This window comes from Harmonia axyridis, chromosome 3, assembly GCF_914767665.1.
Source record: "Harmonia axyridis chromosome 3, icHarAxyr1.1, whole genome shotgun sequence".
NCBI classification, from domain to species: Eukaryota; Metazoa; Arthropoda; class Insecta; order Coleoptera; family Coccinellidae; genus Harmonia; species Harmonia axyridis.
The window spans coordinates 9712307-9728946 of NC_059503.1; the positions used below are offsets into that span (position 1 = coordinate 9712307).

At 37.0% G+C, this 16640-nt stretch overlaps 1 protein-coding gene across 3 annotated transcripts in view; it reads left to right on the forward strand.

Annotated features, from left to right (window-relative positions):
- The first annotated feature begins 807 nt into the window (after positions 1-807).
- LOC123676536 (tensin-3-like) overlaps positions 808-16640 on the forward strand; it is a 347695-nt gene continuing 331862 nt past the window's right edge. The window contains exons 1-2 of one of the 3 annotated variants that reach the window (XM_045612480.1): positions 808-1159; positions 9167-9263. In XM_045612480.1, the coding sequence (XP_045468436.1) occupies positions 1113-1159; positions 9167-9263 (144 nt within the window). In that variant the 5' untranslated portion in view covers positions 808-1112. Of the gene's footprint in view, positions 1164-9166; positions 9597-16640 lie in introns of all 3 variants that reach the window. The other 2 variants (XM_045612482.1, XM_045612481.1) reach the window with 2 other exon arrangements.

A 16640-nucleotide genomic window follows, 5' to 3' on the forward strand; every position in this document is an offset into this window, starting at 1 on the left:
TTAATGAACGCAATTAATGCGTTTGAGTCGAGCATTGATAGACAAACGGCTGCAATACAACGAGAGACATGATGAAGTGGTTTTACAATGACAATGGCACAAGGCCTGGCTGACCAGCACTTCCATTCTTGTGCAAAATAGATCGATTCGAGGCTCAAAAGATGACCAGCTGTTTCAACAGGGGATTCGTACACTGTTCGAAAGATGGAGAAATTAGTGTCTAGCGATGGACAATACTTTGAATCATAAATGCAAATCCAGTATTTTACAATAGCCTCGCATTCCGGAAAAAACGGCGGAAGCAAAGTTGTACGCCTAAGTCACATTCGAAGATCTCAAAGCTTATGAAAAAATACCCATTATGAAAAGCAGCAGATGACATCAGTAGAGATTAAGTTTTTTTTTCCTCTTCAACAAATATTCAACTTGCACTAATATCCACAAATAAGAAATAATTAAATAAATTTTCCTTAACGGTAAATCCAACTGTCGAGTTTGACGAATAAAATTCAACCCAGAATAGGCAACTAATAATTACAAATAATCAACCAGTGGTACCGACAGTACTCAAAGTCACCGATACCCCATCATTACACCTCGCAAAAATCACCCGAAAAACCTTACAGCCTCCGCCGACTCACTCTCGCCGCATCTGTACCTCAGCGGTACTTAACCCAGAGACAATAACACACTGAAGGGACCGCGAACTCTCATTACGAGGTCACCACCACGAGTCCTCGCAACCGGTTGATCAACATCCCCGGCCTGCGGTACCGGGTACCTACCTCGGGTTCGCGAAGACTCGAAGTCGGTGCTAAGGCGCTGTATCGGCACCACTCGCAGTGGTACTACTGGACCTTCGCGCCTCAGGCCTCTGGCGAAACCAGAAGCTGTGGACACACGCTAACCCGCATATCGGCGACCAAGCCGGTCGAAGAAGTTCAAATATTTACCTTGTATCTTGTTGCTAGTTTGATACGTGAGTTTTGTTTGGTTTTGTTTGTGTTTGTGATCAGTGTACAAGTTGACAGTACCACATCAGGAGACCTTCGTGGGTACTTCTACTGCGAAACGGTACTTGCTTTCTTGTGCATGCATACGATGCGGTATTTATGAGTTTTTGCTTGGCTTGCTTGATAGTACTGAAGAGCTTTTTTAGGTAGGTAGGTACTACCTAGAACTACTGCTAGTGTTCGGCTTTTAAATCGTCCATTTTTTTATCATTATTGGAAAAACATCCTTTTTTTAAGTACTTTCAGTCATGTTTTTATTTCTCTTCAACCTGCTTTCATTATTTCATTGAAAGGTACGATATTGATTACATTGTCCACTAATGTTATGTAGAAATATAGATCTGTATAGAAATTCTACATAAACCTACATCTCAAACTTTTATTCATGTTTGTCTGCTTGGTAGTACCAAGATTTTTTCATTGGAATATATGAGTTGAAAATAACAGCATACTTTATTATTCAAAAATCATACTCTTCAAGTTACGACATTTTTGATAAGGGTTACATCAAAACAAATGCATTTTAATTATGGGTTTTTCATCAGAATGTTTGAATAGAAATCCACAGCTTCCTTAAGTATTTGAGTAACTATTTTCCCTCATATTTCCCTATGATATACAGGTTGTTAGTGAATAAGTGCGACAAATTTCAGGGAGTGACCTGCATGAAAAATTACAGTCTGCTCTTTTTCACAAATGCATTATATTCAGAGATATGGGATATTTTTCTTAATAACTAACTTTTCATTCAATGCTCTCAACTTTTTGAGATAAAAAGTGGTACGCCACTGTGATATATCACACTTAGGCTCATTTATGCAAAGAAATCATAACCCCTATGCGCGCCTGTATGAACATACATTCTTAATTGCATGTCGGAAAATGCGCAATAACTGCTTAATCTTTAGTTTCATAAACAAAATCTTTAAAAAAATTATTTAAAATACAAGTGCAGAAAGCACTGATATTCTTTCACGAGGTAAAAATTCAAACACGAGCCACGAAGTGGCCTATTTTTGAATGAACCGGTATTAGAAAAAGCTTTCTGGATAAGAATTATATATAAGTTTTTTTAAATCGTCGTAATTTTATCGAAATTAATGACATATTTCCATAAATAACGGTTAGCGATTTTCACATTGAAAAATATTGATTGGCAGAACTGCTTTCTGCCTTTCAAAATTGACTATTGTTCTAGAGGGTATGATAGAATGAATGTATTTAGCACAGAATCAGAGAAAAGTAATAAGAGACATTGTGTTGAAAACACACCATTTCATGTTACCTTGACATGTCATAACGCACAAAGTTTCCACTTTAGTCCAATATATTAAAGCAAAAAGCTAACGGTCATAGTAGTTCTCTTTTCATTTATGTATAAATATTAATTTTTCCACCACAAAGCCAAATACACCGAAAATAAACTATTCAGATCTTCTCTGCATTGTCGCTTTGTGATTCCCGAATTTCATAAATTATAGATAACCAACGAATTATATCAAACAATATACGAAATGGAAAACGAGTTGAAATCAATAACGTGGTCGTCAAAATATTTTACATATTCATAAGTGCGTCTAGACTGGCTTTCGATAACATGGCCGGTATTATTCTGGGATAACTCAATCAACTCACTTGTGAGGTGTCGTTCAACCCGACCAAAAAATGCTTTGGATGAATATTGAACTCCTTGAGATGGTCCAAGATTTGGAATGCTTTCACAAAACTGCGTGGTTGGTCATCAGTCATTACTGATTGTATAGTATGCGTATGGAAAACAGTGATGTCATATAACTTTTACAAGGACAGTTTGGTTGTTTCCATTATCAGTATTTTTTAAAATAACCCTTTAATGCGTGTTTTTTTCTGCAACCTTTGTGATAGGACCTTCTACTACTACTTTAGGGATCGATATTTCTAACACTGCTCACCGATTTTTCGTAGACCTCGCAGTTTAAAAAAAAACTGATTTCGAAGTTTGAGAAAAAACGTATAAATTGAATCTCCATACAAAAATCGTTATATCTCCCAAAATATTTGTCACATACACCTCAAATACCAACGTTTTTTGAAGATCAAACTCTGATCTAAAATATGATGAGATTTCATGTCCCTATCTTGCATCTAGGTGATATAAAAAAAAGAAAAGAGACTTCCCATGTCTTCCTGTGTCTTCCTATAACTTCACATGACTTTCCAATGACTTCCCAGAGCTGTTTGCCCCTCGTACAGTATGACTTCTGTGATAAAACATGAACATGATTCAACAAGAAAGTTCGAACTTGATCAATGTATTCAGATCTTAGTATCGAACATCATCAAAATATTTAGGTAGATTCTTAAATACAAAATACAGAATTTCAACTCGATCGATGTTTTTCGTTCAATTTTCGAGGATATTGAATTCAGAATGTCTCTACCTTAGAAACTATTCTGTGAATTTTGCCTTGTTCAAAAACGTTTATGGAAAGCTCTATAGAATAATCTTCCTTTTTCAAAATTGAGATATTCTAGAAAACACATTCTTACGTATAATGTTCGTGATTCTTTATTCGACATTAAATTTCCTGAAACCTCCTATCCGAAAAGAATGGATTCTTCATCCTTTTCGATTCTGTTTACCCACTCACGATAAATTTCCATTTGGTGATAATCTAGTGGAAAATTGAATCACCAACGAAGGAAATTAAGTACCTTGAAATACTGAAAGTTTTCCACGCCACCCAAGAGACATTATTATAATGCGGTCATAAAGATGGAATTAACGAGATACTTTACACCTCTTGAGAGCAGTTATGAATATTTCTGTTTTGCTCAGTCGAAGATTTGTGATTATTGTTTCTCAACGACACTATTCGAAGAGGACAATGCATAATTTACTACCACTTTGTGTCCCTCAGGGAACATTTGCCAGCAGAATGAAATTTCACTAGCTTGACTCTCCTTACTCTTTTTACTATCCAGATGAAAATTTTTAAGCTTTATGCGGCAGTCACGTATTCGATAGGAATTTGTTAGTAATTCGATATCACAAAATCTATAAGTACTGATTTGACGTCAGGAGTTCATGCATGCTTGTTCATTAATGAGCCTTTTGAGCTCGTGGAGATCACATATATGTATATATGATGTGATTTGGCGTTTAAATATATGAAAATGTTCTGGCTCGGGCAGAGAAATTTGGGGTGCTTTCACTGATCCTTACCAAGAAGCTCCTGAAGCTACCACATGCTGAGCTTCGGGTAATGGTAGACTACTGAAAGGACACCTTGTACCGCAGACGATATCTGCAGTCTCTGTGGAAGGAGGTAGAAACAGCCGAACACAATGTGTTCGAATATTCAGGGCTGACTGGCCCAAGAACCACTCATATGGGAAAGTGAGTTTCTCTAATTCTGTGGTTATTCCGTTCATTCTTCCACATCTTGTAGAACAAAATCGTGCGAGAATATATCAGAAACGCACAGTTTTCATGGTTATATTTTATTATTCTATGTTGGCACTCCGAACTTTCCGCTACGGCTTTATCTGTCAATTCATCAAATTGCCTTAAAGAAATCAGTTCTGCCAACCAACATTTTTCAATGCAAAAATCACTAAATTATATTTATGGAAATATTTCATTAATTTCAATGAAAATGCAATGAATTAGAGAAAATAATGTATAATACTCATACAGAAGGCTCATTCTACCACTCGTTCATTCAAAAACTTGCCACTTTGTGGCTCGTTTTTGAATTTTGAACTCGTGGAAGAATATCAATGCCTTCTGCACTTGTATTATAAATAACTATTTGGATACTCACGAAGTAATAGCCAAGGCTCCTAAGGATGTCATCAGTTTCGTAAACCGTATCGACGACCTCCATGGATTCTACCATGAACCTTCTGAAGTATGGCATCCCAGACAATATTTAATTTATTCCGAAAAGCTCCTAGATTGTGTGAAGGATTTTTCCAGTTTTGTTTACATCATATGCCATTTTTTTTTGATAGGGGAAAAGTTGGGAGATCTGGGAGGTTTACTACAAGCACAAAGCCTCTATTTAACGGAAAATTGTAGAAAGTGGTGCAAGACATCCTTTGTATCGAAACCATTCATCGGCTATTGAATCATGTAGTCAATAATTGGTATCATGATGTTGTTAATTGAAGATGTAACGCATTTGTCTCTCTTGGTTGTCACTCCTTCATCTGCGATATTTTTAACTTTCTCTGGACCATGCTTGATAACACCGTACTAGAGAGGATTGTTTATGGTTGAGACGATTAGCAATTTCCTCAAATGAACAACCACGTAATCCAATAATGCGTCTTTCATTGAATTCACTTAGTTGTGGATTATTTCAACATTGTTGCATAGAATGCAACAATGTTGAAATACTGATACTGATGATACTGACCTCGAAGCACAAAGGAGAGCACAACAAAAAGAATTTAAACCAAAAATAATACCGAAATCAACTGTATCTTTCAAGAAATATATAAAAATTTAATTTTTTCATTCCTCGCTAGATCATTTCGATTCCAACTTTAATCAATCACAACCCTTAACTACTTAAACATTTCAGTCAAGTTTGGTCGAAAAATTCCAACGCCTTCTTAGTGCATTTGTCATGTGCAGTAATATAGTTTTCTCTAATTCTGTGGTTATACCGTTCATTCTTCCACATCTTGTAGAACAAAATCGTGCGAGAATATATCAGAAACGCACAGTTTTCATGGTTATATTTTATTATTCTATATTGGTACTCCGAACTTTCCGCCACGGCTTTATCTGTCAATTCGTCAATTTGCCTTAAAGAAATCAGTTCTGCCAACCAACATTTTTCAATGCAAAAATCACTAAATTATATTTATGGAAATATTTCATTAATTTCAACGGAAATGCAATGAATTAGAGAAAATAATGTATAATACTCGTACAGAAGGCTCATTCTACCACTCGTTCATTCCAAAACTCGCCACTTCGTGGCTCGTTTTTGAATTTTGAACTCGTGGAAGAATATCAATGCCTTCTGCACTTGTATTATAAATAACTATTCTTAGTCTCACTCTCTCCAACTGTCAACTACCCAATCGACCACCAACAACGTCCGGTAATAACCCATCAGAAGAACTGCTGCATCTGGTAGCTGCCTTAGACTCATTTCTGGGATCGTTTCGATAATTGACGGTTGGGATAATAAGGAGCAAGAGATGGCGGCACGCGCCGTCTGCAACTTGTTGCGGCTCGATCTTCACCAAGCTCGGCAATCACGTCGGCTTAATTGCAGGTTTATTAACTCGAAAAAGTTAGAATTGAATTACGGGCGACGAAAGAAGGCGATAGTCGATCTGACCAGCCTGCTGTCTTATCAGTAGCTCGTTTAATGTCGTGTTGAATTGGTGGTGAAGAGGTTATGGTGGAAATTTTCGAGATTGAATGTCAATACGAAGGTTCGTAGAGGTGCGAGTGGATGTTTAATGGAGTTGTATGAGGAATGGGGACATGATATTATCTTTATTGTCGCATTAAACCTCCATTACATTCTTGTTCTTTCACCTTAACAGTTGGGCAATGAACTTTACTACGACACTGGTGATTCAATGCTAATTGCGTAATTCGCATTGGAACTGAAGATTGGATATGTTTGAAGAACTTGCAAATGCAAAAGGTGTTTTTTAGAGCTATAGAACTTTAAATTGCAATAAAACAACGATGGATTATTCGATTGAAATGAATTTTATTTATCCGCAAGATAATCTTGTGGCATTACATTTCAAATATGATTTCTGGCATATGACCGCCACTGCTGGCTCGGATGTAGTCCAAACTGGATGTCCAATTTTCGATGACTTTTTCCAATATTTGTGGCAGTATATCGGCAATAGCACGGCGAATGTTGTCTTCCAAATGGTCAAGGGTTTGTGGCTTATCCGCATAGACCAATGACTCTACATAGCCTCACAGAAAGTAGTCCAGTCGTGTTAAATCGCAAGATCTTGGAGGCCAATTCACAGGTCCAAAACGTGAAATTGGGCGGTCACCAAACGTGTCTTTCAATAAATCGATTGTGGCACGTGCTGTGTGATGTGTTGCGCCGTCTCGTTGGAGCCACAGCTCCTGGACATCATGGTTGTTCAATTCAGGAATGAAAAAGTTAGTAATCATGGCTCTATACCGATCACCATTGACTGTAACGTTCTGGCCATCATCGTTTTTGAAGAAGTACCGACCATTGATTCCACCAGCCCATAAAGCGCACCAAACAGTCAGTTTTTCTGGATGTAACGATGTTTTGACATACACTTGAGGATAAGCTTCACTCCAAAGGCGGCAGTTTTGTTTGTTGACGTAGCCCTTCAACCAGAAGTGCGCTTCATCGCTAATGGACGTAGTGCGCGATTCGTATTCCGCACAGAACCATTATTTTCGTAATAAAATTGCACTACTTGCAAGCGTTGTTCAGGCGAGAGTCTATTCACGGTGAAATGCCAAACCAAACTGAGAATAAATTACTTAACAGCTGTTAAATCAGTGGTTATCTTGAACAGTAATACCAACTTAAAGTTATATACCTCGAAAAAAAAACACTTTATATTTCATATCAGTATTCAGAAATTTCCATCAATTTTTGTTCATTTGTGCCTTTTCCATCGATATAATTTCTCCAATAGAAAAGTTCATACCACGAAACACGCCATAGAATTAACTACTTCAAATTGAACTAACTCAATAGTCAATAAATCATATCATGACAAGATAATTATAATTTGATTGGATATAAATGAAAATAAAGACATTTCGAAGAAAATGAAAACAAATTATTCATCAATATCTATAATGAGTTTTATCAATTCTTTTCTTTCTAGAAATAAGCTGATGAATTGTCACTCGTTACTAGAAATTCATTGAAATAAGAATGTAAAAAATTCCTCGATTCTGTACAACCTCTAATTATGTTCATCCTACCTCATTCAGGGTGTTTTTTTTTCGAGGTATATAACTTTAAGTTGGCATTACTGTTCAAGATGGCAATCGATTCAACAGCTGTTAAATGATTTATTCTTAGTTTGGTTTGGCAATTCCTAATGAATAGACTCACGCCTGTACAACGCATGCAAATAGTGCAATTTCATTTCGAAAATAATGGTTCTGTGCGGAATACGTATCGCGCACTACGTCCATTTTATTTTGTTTAGCGATGAAGCGCATTTCTGGTTGAATGGCTACGTCAACAAACAAAACTGCCGCATTTGGAGTGAAGCTAATCCTCAAGTGTATGTCGAAACAACGTTAAATCCAGAAAAACTGACTGTTTGGTGCGCTTTATGGGCTGCTAGAATCATTGGTCCGTACTTCTTCAAAAACGATGATGGCCAGAACGTTACAGCCAATGGTGATCGGTATAGAGCCATAATTACTAATCTTTTCATTCCTGAATTGAACAACCATGATGTCCAGCTGTGGTTCCAACAAGACGGCGCAACACGTCACACAGCTCGTGCCACAATCGATTTATTGAAAGACACGTTTGGTGACCGCCTAATTTCACGTTTTGGACCTGTGAATTGGCCTCCAAGATCTTGTGATTTAACACCGCTAGACTGCTCTCTGTGGGGTTATGTAAAGGCATTGGTCTATGCGGAAAAGCCATAAATTCTTGACCATTTGGAAGGCAACATTCGCCGTGTTATTGCCGATTTACGGCCACAAATGTTGGAAAAAGTCATCGAAAATTGGACGTCCAGATTGGACTACATCCGAGCCAGCCGTGGCGGTCATATGCCAAAAATCATGTTTAAAATGTAATGCCACAAGATTATCTTGCGGATAATTAAAATTCATGTCAATCGAATAATCCATCGTTGTTTTATTGCAATTTGAAGTTCTATAGCTCAAAAAAAAAACCTTTAGATATAAGCTGGTAAATTGTCACTTGTTAGCAGATATTCATTGAGATAAGACCCAGGGGAACCAAATTCGATTCGAACCAGAATTATTCATCACATAGCGAAAACTGTATAAAATTTCTCGATTCTGTAAAACCTCCAATTATGTTCATCCTACCCAATTCCTCTTCTCAAATTTAAAAACTTACCACTAACACCTAATAGAACAGAATTCCTCTCTCTCATCTCATCTAATAATCAACTCTTTTTTTTTCCAGATGGGGACCAGCCCTACACCACCCCCGATGCTCCGCACAACCCTTTGGCTTAATTAACGAAATTAGAGTGTTCCTTTGTCGCGAAATAATTAATCGGGTAAGTGTGGCGCTCTGTAACTGATTGTGTGTGTGTGTCTGTATGTGAGGAGTATCTCGCAGTCTCGATTCTCTCCCTTGGAATGCTCTCATTAGAGAATCAATCGTACATATCGGTTCGAAGATATATCAAAGTGAAACTGAAGTTTGTTTGTCGGCTCGTCTATCCTCTACGTGTTCTGTGTTCTTGTGTTTGTGTTCTGTGTTTCACGCTGACGTATTATGCCGGAAAGCGCATCTATCTGCGCGAGCTCCGTGTTGCAAAGACTTCTCTGTGATTATCAGGACCAAGAACATGCCAGAGGAATTTCTTAAGGCATTGGCGGGTATTCAGGTAAGGTATTGCTCTGTATGGTGAAAGAGGGAATCGAATGGTTCGATTGGATGGGGATATGTATGTATACAGGGTGAATCTTTGACGTGTATTTCCGGAGCTATTGAGATTTTAACTTCTTTTCCGATTCGGATCAGTACAAAAATCAACAGCCACCAGTTTATTTATTACGGCCGTTATATTACATAAAAACGCCAGAAATCCAAAGAACCCAACTTTTGAAAATTATTTGAACGCTCATCAAAGTATATTCGACCATTTCGAAAAATGAAAGTAATCTTTATATTTTCTCTTATATTACACTGTTCTCGAGTAATTATGTGTATAATTCAAAAAATTGAGTACCTACTTATGCTAAATCGAAATCTGTTTTTCCAATATAGAATATCATCCAAAATAGTATATCTTTTGGCTGGGAAAACTTTTATGAGCAGGTTTCCAGAGGAGGCATAGCTCAATTTAAAATGTTTATATCATTTCATCTAGGCCGAGTAAGAAAAAATGGTAAACGAAAAAAGGGTTCTTTTCCACTTCAAGAATCTACTGTTATAATATATGTACAAGTCAAAGACTCACCTTGTATATTGGAGGCACTGAAATCATTCATTATTCATTATGTAATTATTTTTAAGAGACATCCCATTAATAATAATTTGAGTCAGTAGTGTATTCAATAGTATTTGGAGAATATCAAAGGTCCAGAGTTATTTGAATTTACGGAATTTTATTATGTTTCACAGTAAAATATGGTAGTGGTAGTCGCCATATTGTTGTTCGACAATACCAACTACCCAGTGTTCCCAACGAAGAAATATTGAGTTCACTAGAAAAATTCCACAATATAAAGTTTATAAGTGAAGTTTATGTGTACCTTTTCTGGCTGCTACGCCAGATAGGCTTGTTTGGGACAATACTTCGCAAAAATTCCACCTTTTGGAAATAAAAACATTAGTGAAAGGTGGTTTTATGAACAAATTAACTGTGGCCGAGTGTATAAATGAAGGATTCGCTCCATTTTTGGAAATAGTCAGTGGAAAAATAATCTCTATGGCTGATAATATTTTTGATATTAGCGGTATTTTTCTAGTAAACTCAATATTTCTCCGTTGGGAACACTGGGTGGTTGGTATTGTCGCACAACAATATGGCGACGGTGAATATGGTGAATATGATATACATATATCTTTTTTTTCTGTGCAATGCTGACAGCAAGATATGGCGAAAAATTTCTGAGAAATTGCACTATTCGCGAAGAAATACTAAATGACATATACCCTACTGAAAACGAGTAATATAGGAAATGTCAAAAATTATAGATATATACATAGTGTTGCCATTCAAACCATTCGAAAAATTGTATCATTCCTATTAGAAAACCTCTTAGTGGTGTTCATCAAGTCATTCTAATCACATTCAATCTTACCTCCGACATCACCTGAGGAAATTTGTATCGATTAAACCCACAACTGCAAATGGAACAAAGAAATGGGACTGCATTCGCAGCTGGTGAGTGAAACATGTCGGCAATAAAACAACTCTATTATATTTCACTCCTTACGTTAGATATTCACGAACTGATTAGTAAGTTTATTTACGACTTCTATTCAGTATCATTAGAAAATTCCCGCTTGTAGAGGAATGTATAGATAGAAACCAGCTATGTAATTATTCTTAAAGGTTGGTCCGTAGAAATAATCATAGATAGGTAGAAAGTATATGACTAAAGTATTAAGTAGAGATATGTTTGAAACACTTATTGGGAAGTCGATGCAAGGTGTTTTAAACCATGGAATTTGTATGTAATGGATCGACTGACAAACACTGCCACCAATGTTGCCTTATGCTTCATTATCCTCCTTAAAGGTCAGACATTGCTTTCTGTCTTACTATACCAAAGTTTATTCGAAATAACTGAACTGACCCAATACGCTCTATTAGTGTGACGTCACACACCGCCATTTTTGGTTCTCCTGTCAGTGTTCGGAATCCAAACAAACAAAGTATCATTCAAATTAGTACGGTGTCGTTGAAGGAATTGGCTTATTTTCATAAAGAAGAGTATTTGAGGAACGATTTCAGTATTAATTGATAGACAGAGGAACGAGGTTGATACACCGGTAAGTTTGAATCCTGTATCATTCCCCCAGATTTTGTAAAAAGCAGTGTTCATTAGTTGTACTTCAAGTTCGAACTTACTGGCATTAATATCGTGCCTTCTATCTATCAATTAGTAGTAAAATCGTTCATTTATCAAAATAAGCCAATATCTTCAACGACAACGTACTAATTTGAATGACAATTTGTTTGTTTGGATTCCGAACACTGACAGGAGAAATAAAATGGCAGTGTGTGACGTCATCACTAATATAGCGTATAGACTCATCGATCTGGCGGTAATTTAACGTTTGCGCATGAACAAGGCGGTCATCTCCTCGAGAGAGCTACAGGGCGAACTGAAATTATTCTGCACTATTCAGGTAGCAAGAAATCGGGTTAGTTTTCTCTCTGTTGTGATTGGGTAGTAGCGTTTGATGTGTCTCGACTGTCTCGTGCAAGTTTGTCTCTGAGTTCGTATGGGATTTTTTCGAAGAGACTTTTTTCTATGTAAAAATCTGAATTTTGTGTTGGTCCGGACACGTTGACCCAGTTTGTTTGATTCTTTCCTAAATTTGCATTCATTTTTGGCACTAAAGAGTCACAAAAATTCTTCAAAAATATTGTCAAAGAAACTAGAAATCGTTTTCAACTTCTGAATAGACAAACTGAAGAAGACCTTCTAGGTTAGTATTTCATGGCTATTCTGGACATCATAGCGCAGACTCTACTTGTGATTACAGTCTTCATTTCAAAAGAATACATTGGAATTATCATGGTTATATGAGAAATTCTTGATCTGGTTTTAGCTCTACATTATGCAAGGTGCCCCAAAAGGAAGTATATTTCTTTAGCTTTCTGTGTAGACACAACTATTTGGAAAGGTGCAAGGGATATGTCCATCAGTAGCCTGATCTTTGGGAATTTAATCACAATAGAGCATTTCTTGAAAGCATATCGCGCGTTTCACGTGAACAAATTCAGTTTTTCGGCAACCGTCCGGAAAGTGCTCACTTCCCGGACGGTTTTTCACTGAGAAAGTAGCATTTCCCGTACTAGACCGGAAAAAAATCACGTCGTTCGTGTCATTGTGAATATGAAAATCTTGGTAGGTATATTTTTAATAAATGCAGTTGATCATTACCATAGCAACCGAGATAACGGCTGACAGTTCATATGAAATTAGTTGTCAAAAATTTGCATGTTTTTTGATCGCAATCGCAATAAAATATGGAAAGCAGCAGCGATAGTGTTATTCTACACGGTTGCCGAAAAAATATTGTACGCAACACGAAAAATGGTTTATTTGAATTCACAGACTACCAGAATTTTGTCTATTCGTCCAAAAAAAACTATTTTTCGGACTTGTTACATAAATTACTATTTCATCACTTAAATGACGAATGAATAGTTTGTTTCCATAATTAATGTAGTGGAAGCGTCTCTATTTTTCATCACTAATAATCTTACTTATGAAATTAATTGATTCAATACAGAAAATCCGAAAACTCCAACTCACGAGATTACGTTAGTTGGCATCGATCTGAAATTAGTTCGTACCGCAAATTTTTTCTCGTCCCGAAACAGACAAGAGAAGATCGCGACGAATAGGAGAGCGATTTCGTCAACTCCGTCGGTGATCGAAGAACCGTACATAGAAAATCCATTAAACGCATCCAAGAAGCCACTCAGTGTCTTCTTGGAAGATCGATTCGATTGGCTTATTTGTTCTTTTGTCGTCGGATGATAAGGAAGCCTACCGATCTGAATGCGTGAAAAGCAAATGCGACCAGCCGAATATACTGAGTGATTGATGACGGCCGCATAAGAAGTTCGGGGGAATTCGGATATTTCTGCTTTGTTTCTGAGAGTCGGCCGGTTTTTGCTGTGTGGGGAGCGAGCTCCCCATTTTCAGGAAATGAAGCGTTGAGATTTTAACGTTGGAGTGAAAGTTATGGTGCCATTTGATACGGAATGTGTTTTTTGATTGAGCATCTAAAAGTGAGGATAGATGAAAAACCAAACCCTAGACTTTCAGTTTGAAAAATTTCACTTTTTTTTCGACACTTGCTCCTGAGAATTTAGCTATGATTTCAGCCAAATATTGGAATGTTAGTTTTCTACTTTTCAACTTAAAATAGTCTTGAATAATGGGGTTTGAATGATGAAGAATTTAAGGTTCAAATATTTGTCAGCGTACAACTTTGCTTCAGCCCTTTTTTTTTCGAAATTCGAGGCTTTATTCTGAAAAATGGTTATACATTTGTCCATCGCTGGTCACTACTTTCTTCTACCTTTCGGGCAGCGTACGAATCCCGCGTGGAAAAAGCAGGTCATCTTTCGAAGCGATCCACCAATCGATCCAATTTTTTACTTCTTCATAAGACAGACATTCGAAGTGCTGGTCAGCCAGGGCGTCTGCCATTCATCGAAACAAGTGATAGTCCGAGGAATCAACGTCTGAAGAATACATGCAGGTGGGGTAGGACTTCTCATTTCAACGTTTCCAAGTATCTTTTTACCACTATCGCAACATGGGGTCGAGTATTGTCATGATGTAAAATCATTTTATCATGTCTCTCGTTGTATTGCTGCCGTTTGTCCTTCAATGATGGGCTCAAATGCATTAATTGCGTTCGATAACGATCGCCTGTGATTGTGTCAGTCGATTTCAACAACTCATAATACACTAAGCCGAGCTAGTCCCACCAATTACTGAGCATGACCTTGGAACCGTGAATATTTGGTTTGGCCGTCGACGTGGAAGCATGGCCGAATATCCCCTTGATTTTCTGCTCTTGGGATTATCGTTATGCACAAATTTTCGTCACCAGTCACAATGCGATGCAGAAATCATTCTCTCTTCCACCGCTATGCTGGTCTCGATGTCAAAATCACAATACTATCTTTTTGTTTTGTTTTGTTTGTGAATGTCGAACATATTTAGCCTGATATCTATGGACCAGCTCTGTAATTTGATCTTCAAATGGAATGCTATATCCAATGAACGAACGCTCAAAAACCCCTGCTCTATTTTTGAGCATTCTCTCTCCGAAGAAGAAACTTACTGGTAAAATTCACTACTGTGCTTCCGTGCGGTCAGGACACTGTTTACTAAATAACTGTGTTATAGATAGTCCTGGAGACTTGTAATTTTCAGAGTAGGTTCAATGTCCCAATATCGTAGTTGGTTTCATTAATAGGCCCAATATGTTCGAGAGTTCTAGAGTTGCACCCATTTAAAATTTTGTTTTCTGAAAAAATGAAAAATATTTTTATTTGATAGAACTGAATTATGTAAGAATCATGGAATCTATCAATCAGATTTCAGTGACATCTCATGTTTATATATGTAGCTCATCGATAAATTCAATAGTAGGCACTGCCATATCCACACCATCTGTGAAATCCTTACAGATTTCACAGCAAATAAATTCATTATTACTATTTTTCTATTGAGTCCCAACCATCTACAGAACCTTCTTCAATCTATATTATTTCATAATTCTAATAATGACAAAATTTAAGCTGAACCATACTTCATTCTGTTATTAAAGCATACAATATCCCATGAGAAAATAGTTTGGGACTAGAGGGCTAAAATGCTCACCGCTAGAAAACATTAATTGTTGTCGCACGTAAAGTGAACGAGACAACGCTCACTTCTGAATGACACTCAAATACATGATTACCGCACTCTCCATACAGTTGGTTTTATTAGTACAAAACCAGAGAAAACCGCAAATTATATGACCGACTGATTCTGTTGAAGCTCCGGGTTTACGCCCATAAACAATTTTGTAATGTGTGGAGGCGGGTAGCTTGGAAACTACCCAATTTATTCAACTTACCTGGTGTGTGTTACAAATATCAAGTGGGATATGAACACACTGGGAAATTCGTTACATATTTTTGAATAGTCAATTCTTATTTTTTAAATGTTTTTATATTGGAACCAATATAGAAAGATCATAAATTATTTTATGCTCAATCCATAATGGAAAAGATGATTTTGGATAGAGAATATTTCACATATTTTGAATGGAAACGTTGAGGAAACTTATTTTCATGTGAAATTATCAAACACTTCAATGTTAAGGTTTGGAATTATTTCTCAAGATATAGATTGAAGGGGAGGTGTGCACCTTATTCCTCAAAGTACCAAGTACCATGAACTTCGTATTATATTTCTACACTCAAAATTAAAAATTGGTCGGATATGTCGTCGAGTTTTTTTTTATATTCTGCTTGAATTTTCTATGGCTCTGACGAATTTGAACTTGGACTGAAATGTTCTAAATGAAAATCATGAGTAATTTTGTTCATTATTTCATAGGCGTAGAAACAACTTTGCTTCCGCCTTTTTTCCGAAATTCGAAGCTTTATTGTACAAAACTGGTTGAACACTTATGATTCAAAGTATTGTCCATCGCTGGCCACTACTTTCTCTCTGGGGTAGCACTTCCCATTTCAAAGTTTGACGATTTTCACAACATGAAGTCGAGCATTGTCATGCTATAAAATCACTTTATCATATCTTTCGTTGTTTTGCAGCCGTTTGTCTTTCAATGCTCGACACAAACGCATTACTTGCGTTCGATAACGATAGCCTGGGATTGTTTCAGTCGGTTGTAATTAAAACACTATGCCGAGCTGGTCCCACCTTGGAACTGTGAATATTCGGTTTGGCGGTCGATGTGGAAACATGGCTGGACAATCCCTATGATTTTCTGCGCTTGGGATTACCGTTATGAATCCATTTTTTGTATCCAGTTACAATGCGATACAGAAATCCCTTCCGTCTTTTCCTAGCACGCAGTTTTTCACAAGCAAACAAACGCTGTTCAACATCTCTTGGTTTCAACTCGTATGGCAACTGATTTCCTCAGTTTTGAATCTTTCCCATGACTTTCAGGCGTTTTGAAATGGCTTGTTGCGTCACTCACAATG